General features: G+C 43.8%; 1 protein-coding gene across 1 annotated transcript; it reads right to left on the reverse strand.

Moving 5' to 3' along the window:
* Positions 1-6,664: 6,664 nt before the first annotated feature.
* LOC123411998 (cortical cell-delineating protein-like) lies at positions 6,665-7,323 on the reverse strand. Its single transcript, XM_045104956.1, has one exon. The coding sequence runs from the start codon at positions 7,243-7,245 to the stop codon at positions 6,847-6,849; it is 399 nt and encodes a 132-aa protein (XP_044960891.1). The 5' UTR covers positions 7,246-7,323; the 3' UTR covers positions 6,665-6,846.
* Between the last annotated feature and the right edge of the window lie 564 nt (positions 7,324-7,887).

The raw sequence follows: 7,887 nt of genomic DNA on the forward strand, positions 1-7,887 counted from the left end.
CTAGAGAAAGAGTTTCTCTCAAAAGAAGTAAGTGGGAGGAAGGTAGAACTTGATGAGGTAATTACACCCCCTCTCGAACAGGATAGTAGCGCAGCGCGGGAAGTTGTTCCTGTGGCGCCTACACCGACTGAAGAGGAAGTTAATGATGATGATCATGAAGCTTCGGATCAAGTTACTACTGAACCGCGAAGGTCCACAAGGGCACGCTCCGCACCAAAGTGGTACGGCAACCCCGTGATGGAAATCATGTTGTTAGACAACGGTGAACCTTCGAACTATGAAGAAGCGATGGCGGGCCCTGATTCCAACAAATGGCTTGAGGCTATGATATCCGAGATAGGATCCATGTATGAGAACAAAGTATGGACTTTGGTGGACTTGCCCGATGACCGGCGAGCCATAGAAAATAAATAGATTTTCAAGAAGAAGGCTGATGCAAACGGTAATTAATGTAATCGTTTACAAAGCTCGACTTGTCGCAATGGGTTTTCGACAAATTCAAGGAGTTGACTACGGAGAGACTTTTTCTCCGGTAGCGAAGCTGAAATTAGTCCGAATCATGTTAGCAATTGCCGCCTTTTATGATTATGAAATTTGGCAAATGGACGTCAAAACAGCGTTCATTAACGGGAACCTTAAGGAAGAGTTGTATATGATGCAACCAGAAGGTTTTGTCGACCCTAAGGGTGCTAACAAAGTATGCAAGCTCCAGCGCTCCATCTATGGGCTGGTGCAAGCATCTCGGAGTTGGAACATTCGCTTTAATGAGGTGATTAAAGCGTTTGGGTTCATACAGGTTTACGGAGAAGCCTGTCTGTACAAGAAAGTGAGTGGGAGCTCTGTAGCTTTCCTCATACTATATGTGGATGACATATTATTGATGGGGAATAATATAGAGATGTTGGAGAGCATAAAGGCCTATTTGAACAAGAGTTTTTCAATGAAGGACCTTGGAGAAGCTACATACATATTAGGCATCAAGATCTATAGAGATAGATCAAGACGCCTCATAGGTCTTTCGCAAAGTACATACCTTGACAAGATATTGAAGAAGTTCAATATGGAAAACTCAAAGAAAGGGTTCTTGCCAGTTTTGCAAGGTATGAGATTGAGTAAGACCCAGTCGCCGACCACGGCAGCAGATAGAGAGAAGATGAGTTCTGTCCCCTACGCTTCAGCTGTGGGCTCTCTAATGTATGCCATGCTGTGTACCAGACCTGATATAAACCTTGCCATAAGTTTGGTAGGGAGGTACCAAAGTGATCCAGGTATGGAGCACTGGACAGCGGTCAAGAATATCCTTAAGTACTTGAAAAGGACTAAGGAAATGTTTCTCGTTTATGGAGGTGACGAAGAGCTCGTCGTAAAGGGTTACGTCGACGCTAGCTTCGACACAGATCCGGATGATTCTAAGTCACAGACCGGATACGTATATCTGTTGAATGGTGGGGCAGTGAGCTGGTGCAGCAGCAAGCAAGAAGTCGTGGCAGCATCTACATGTGAAGCGGAGTACATAGCTGCTTCAGAAGCAGCTCATGAAGGAATTTGGATGAAGGAGCTCATCACCGACCTTGGAGTGGTTCCAAGCGCGTCGGGTCCAATGACACTCTTCTGTGATAACACTGGGGCCATTGCCATAGCCAAGGAGCCCAGGTTTCACCAGAAGACGAAGCACATCAAACGCCGCTACAACTCCATCCAGGACCATGTCCAGAGTGGAGTGATAGATATTTGTAAAGTACACACGGATCTGAATATTGCAGACCCATTGACTAAACCTCTTCCACGAGCAAAACATGATCAACACCATAATGCTATGGGTGTTCGATACATCACAATGTAACTAGATTATTGACTCTAGTGCAAGTAGGAGACTGTTGGAAATATGCCCTAGAGGCAATAATAAAATGGTTATTATCATATTTCCTTGTTCATGATAATCGTCTATTGTTCATGCTATAATTGTATTAACAGGAAACAGTAATACATGTGTGAATAAATAGATCACAATGTGTCCCTAGCAAGCCTCTAGTTGGCTAGCTCGTTAGTCAATAGATGATCATGGTTTCCTGATCATGGGCATTAGATGTCATTGATAACGGGATCACATCATTGGGAGAATGATGTGATGGACAAGACCCAATCCTAAGCATAGCACTAGATCGTATTGTTCGTATGCTAAAGCTTTTCTAATGTCAAGTGTCTTTTCCTTCGACCGTGAGATTGTGCAACTCCCGGATACTGTAGGAGTGCTTTGGGTGTATCAAACGTCACAACGTAACTGGGTGACTATAAAGGTGCACTACGGGTACCTCCGAAAGTGTCTGTTGGGTTGGTACGAATCGAGATCGGGATTTGTCACTCCGTGTGACGAAGAGGTATCTCTGGGCCCACTCGGTAGAACATCATCATGAGCTCAATGTGACTAAGGAGTTAGTCACACGATGACGTGCTACGGAACGAGTAAAGAGACTTACCGGTAACGAGATTGAACAAGGTATAGGTATACCGACGATCGAATCTCGGGCAAGTTCTATACCGACAGACAAAGGGAATCGTATACAGGATTGATTGAATCCTTGACATCGTGGTTCATCCGATGAGATCATCATGGAGCAAGTGGGAGCCACCATGGGTATCCAGACCCCGCTGATGGTTATTGGCCAGAGAGGTGTCTCGGTCATATGTGCCTGTCTCCCGAACCCGTAGGGTCTACACACTTAAGGTTCAATGACGCTAGGGTTATAGGGAATTATTATACGAGGTTACCGAAAGTTGTTCGGAGTCCCGGATGAGATCCCGGACGTCACGAGGAGCTCCGGAATGGTCCGGAGATAAAGATTGATATATAGGACGGATGGTTTCGGATACCGGAAGTGTTTCGGGCATCACCGGTAACGTACCGGGACCACCGGGACCACCGGAGGTGGCCCCGGGGGACCACCGAAGGGGGGCGACGACCCCGGGAGGTAAGGTGGGCCAAGTGGGGGTGGGAACCAGCCCCTAGGTGGGCTGGTGCGCCTCCCCACTCAGCCCATTGCGCAAGGGAGAGAAAAGGGGGGGCAAACCCTAAGCCAGGTGGGCCTAAGGCCCACCAGTTGGTGCGCCACCACCTCCTCCCCCTTCTGGCCGCCGCACATCCCATCTGGGGGGGCTGCCGCACCCCCTAGGGTGGGAACCCTAGGGGTGGCACCCCCTCTCCCCTCCCCCTATATATAGTGGGCACTTTTGGCCATTGGAGACCAGACTTTTCCCTCTCCCTCGGCGCAGCCCTGCTCTTCTTTATCCTCCTCTCTGCCGGTGCTTGGCGAAGCCCTGCCGGGAGACCTCGTCTCTCCATCGACACCACGCCGTCGTGCTGCTGGAGTTCTTCCCCAACCTCTCCCTCCTCCTTGCTGGATCAAGGTGCGGGAGACGTCACCGGGCTGCACGTGTGTTGAACGCGGAGGTGCCGTAGTTCGGCACTAGATCGGAATCGCTGCGAGTACGACTCCATCAACCGCGTTCTAGCAACGCTTCCGCTTAGCGATCTTTAAAGGTATGAAGATGCTCTTACCCCTCTCTCGTTGCTGGTCTCTCCATAGGAAGATCTGAATATGCGTAGGAAAATTTTGAATTTATGCTACGTTCCCCAACAATACCTTCGTTCTAATACCTTGAAGCATAATGAATTGGGGTTCACTAAGAGCCTACAGCACTGCTTTGCAAGCATGGCTTGATTAAAAATCACCAAGTCCCTGAATCCCATTCCTCCAAGATACTTGGGCGAGGATAGCCAATTAGAGGACCTCCAATGAATTTTTTCCTCCCATCTTCCATTCCCCACCATACTGGAGATAGGTCTATGCATGTTCTCACATATTGATATTGGAATTTGGAAGCAGCACATTACATATGTCCGGATGGCTTGAGCCACCGACTTTAGAAGTACTTCTCTACCTTCTCTGGATAACAGTCTTATCATTCCACCCATTTAATATCCTCCATAGCCTCCGAGTGAGGAAATTAAAATTGCTTGTTGTAGAGCATCCCACCCAAGAAGGCATGCCAAGGTAAGTGGCTTGTAGAGACTCATCTCGGACTCCTACCATGTTCTTTACTCGTTCCTTCACCCGATTGTCACATTGATGTCCAAAGAAGATATATGACTTGTGCAAGTTGATTTTCTGACCAGAGCCTTTGTAGTAGGTCTCAAGAGCAATTTTAAGTATGTTTGTGCTTCTATTGTCTCCCGTCACAAAAAATATGCTATCATCATCAAATAAGAGGTGGTAAATAGGATGGCCTGCTTTTCCTTTCTTGATTTCTCTAATGTCCCTTATTGCTTCTTTTAACTGTAGAAGACAAGATAAACCTTCAGGACATAATAAAAATAAGTATGGGCTGATGGGATCACCCTGACATATGCCTCTAGTAGGTATGAAAGGGCCAGTTAAGTTCCCATTTAATTTGACTGCATATTGTATAGAGGTCACACACCTCATCACCGATTCTAACTAGTTTCAATTAAAGTCAAATTTAACAAGAACCCCTTTCAAATAAGGCCATTCAACTCTATCATACACTAGTAGAAAAGAGGGCTTTGGTCCACTTGATAAAATCCCATTAGTCTTGGGCCGACCCATGTGGGAGGCGGGACACCAATGTTTTTTTATATATTTTTCCTTTTTTTTCTTTTCTGTATTTGTATTTTCTATTTTAAAATAATTCAGGATTACAAAATGTTTCCATTTTCAGGAAATAGAGAAATAAAAATATTTTGAGAAATCATAAATATTCGTGAATTCATGAAATGTGCATGTTTTTGAAAAACATTTGGGAAGTCATAAAATTTTCAAATTTAAAAGAATTCATGATTTTCAAACAAATCTTTGCATATTCAAAGATCTTTCATGATTTTGAAAAAAAGTCCGGGAAAGAAATAAAGTGTGTGGGTTCAAAAACAATTATTAAAGATGGAAGAAGTTCATGAATTAAAACAATATTCACGATTCTGTAAAAAATGTCCATAAAAAATGTATTTCAGTTTAAATTGTCACTGAATTTCGAAGTTCATCAATTGAAAAGAGGTTTGTTGAATGAAAGTATGTTCATGGTTTTCAAAAACAAATTTATTAAAAAAATTATGATCTTCAAAAAGTTTTTCCAAAATATAAAAATATTTATCAATTCAAAACAATTGGTTTAACTTTAAAAAACTGTTCATGATTTCAAATAATGTCCGAGAATATGCAAAAAATACGAATATAAAAAATGTTCACGTTGCAAAACATGTCCATAAATTGAAAAAATGTTTATGATTTCCAAATGTGTTCACAATTTTGATATTTTTTCAATATTTGTTTTTTTGAAAAAGACAGGAAAATTGAAATTGGAAATAATGAAAAATATAATAAAAGGCAAACAAGAAAAAAAATGAGAAATGAAAAATTAAAATGAAAATGACATAATAAAAGAAAATCAAAAATAGAAAAGAAAGTGGAAAAGGAGAAAAACGAAAATGAGAAAGATGTAGAAAAATAAAAAGAAGCAACAAAGAAGAAGAAAATAAAAACTGACTCAACGAAGGTTCTAGAACTTCCGCCAACTGAAAAGAAAAAAACTAGACTAGGATGGTCCAAACGCGGGACAATCTCGGGAGGGGGCTATGCACCAACTTGCTATAGAGCGACCTACATGCCAAATTGGAACAACAGAGCAAGACATAGTCATGCCACATATGCTTGGTTGCCTCATGACAATCGACAGGTAGCCCTTTGACTATGTACCAAGCCACACATGTAGGTTGTATCACCAAAGGCCTAATTATTCAGCCCGGCGTCATCGCGCACTTGAGTATTTCTTTCCTGTGTGGCCTAGATGGGCTTGATTTATGGATGACACCGTGAAGACCTCTTATGGCAAGGCCAAGTGCACCGTACTCATCCAGGCCTCGTATGAATAACCTCTTTTCCCTCTTAATTCTCTTGTTTTAATACTTCTCCTAGTTTCTAATTTCTTCTTGTTTCGAAATTTCAGACAAGCATGGCAGGTTTGGGCTCGATCTGAAGATTTTCTTCCTCGGACCGTAACAGAATTTGGTTTGTTCAAGAAGCTCAAGTAAGTCTTCTTTTTACCAGCAAAAGAAAGAAGCTCATGTAAGTATTTTTCTTAGGATCTTTTAACCCAAGAAAGGATATGTGTCCTTGTTGCTCAATCGTTTTTCCGATCTCCGACTAAGACATCCTGACAAGAACGGCGCCCAAATATTTCGCATGACCATGGTTCCTATATACAAGCTATACATTATGTTTCAAAAGTATGACATATATAAATATGCCAAGTTCTGTTGCTTTCATGCTTAGCACCTTTGGTTAACACCCCCAGGATAGCAGGTATACATTTTTAACCAGGGTAGTTATAATTAATTCTTTTTGCTTCCGAGCACCCATTGTATATAGAGAGATTTACACTAGGATGTCAATACCATCATATATTTTGTTGTTGTTGACACTGCCTTATCAAACTAAATAAACAAAAATGATTCTTAGATCCTGCCTTGTTCCTAAGTTACATAAGATTTTTTGTGCCGAGGAGGGCTAGGGTATATTTACTAAGCTACATACACTAGGATGATCTTTTCTCTTGACGAGGAGGGCTAGGGTTCCAGCCGAGAGGGAAGAGAGAAAACCCCAACTTGAACAAATTTTATATTCCAAGGTGCGTGTACAAGTATGTATATCCTTTTACAAATATGCAAATCGTGCATTTAGATACCATAACGGGATACAATGACCCTGATGATCAATCACGAGCTTATCAAGCATGCATGCACGAGCGAGGGAGCCCATGCAATGGATGGATGCATCAGATGGGGCAGGTGAAGTTGGTTGGGCACTTCTTGCCGCACTGGTTGAGGAGGAGGGTCAGGTCGATGGGGACGTTGAGCTTAATGCCGAGGATGTTGGCCCTGATGGCGGTGCAGAGGCACACGGCGGCGTCGAGGTCGGCGAGCCCGCCCAGGAGTGGGCAGCACTGCTCGTTCGCCGGCACGCCGATCTTGAGCTTCAGCAGGTTCAGCACGTTGGCGCACACGCCCAGCTTCAACGTGTTGATCGAGCAGCTGCCCCCGCCGGTCGACGGCACGGACGGTGGAAGGATCGGCGGGGTGGGGACGACCGGTGGGCAGTAGGGACCGCAGCCCTGCACGGCGGCAAGGAGGACAAGGTTCAGGGCGAGGAAGAGGGCGAGCTTGGAGGGCGCCATTGCTACTGATCGTTTGTGCTGGTATGTGGCTAATTAAGCTTGTAGGGTATGCTAGCTTGGGATGGTTTTCTTGGGTTGTTTGGGGGTGGTACTTATAGACCGGGTGTGGTGTGCAAGTGCCTTCATGTCATCATCAATCGAGGTAATTAGTTTCAATCTTGCCGTGGTAATTTCCAAAACTCATGTGCAACCATTATTGTACTCGCATGTTACGGGTGTGACATCCATCATTGGAGCTTAATCTGTTCGCTAATGAACAAAAACTTGAGAGCTGTGCCATGAGAGTTTCCTTTTGTTTCCAAGAAGAGTACTCCTATATGCATGTTGTCTGCTGTGTGTACATAAATATTTGATGGCTTACAAGTGTGGCCATAATAATCTGGAGCACAGGATCGGACAAAGGAATAGATATATCTGGCATGGCAGCTCTAGGAGCTGGCTTACCCTGATCATCACGTTCACGGAGACACAAATAGGAGTCGTACGATTTTGATTCCATGTGTCCATGATACCTTTTGTACTCTGGTAAAGACATAATTTCAATGAAAAAGCCTATCACTTGATGCATAGCACGAACATCACAAGAACAAACCTAAAGATAAACCACACCGTCCACCGAGCTACAATGCAAAAGAGCTTATC

The sequence above is a fragment of the Hordeum vulgare genome, chromosome 7H, assembly GCF_904849725.1.
Source record: "Hordeum vulgare subsp. vulgare chromosome 7H, MorexV3_pseudomolecules_assembly, whole genome shotgun sequence".
In the NCBI taxonomy this organism is placed as follows: Eukaryota; Viridiplantae; Streptophyta; class Magnoliopsida; order Poales; family Poaceae; genus Hordeum; species Hordeum vulgare.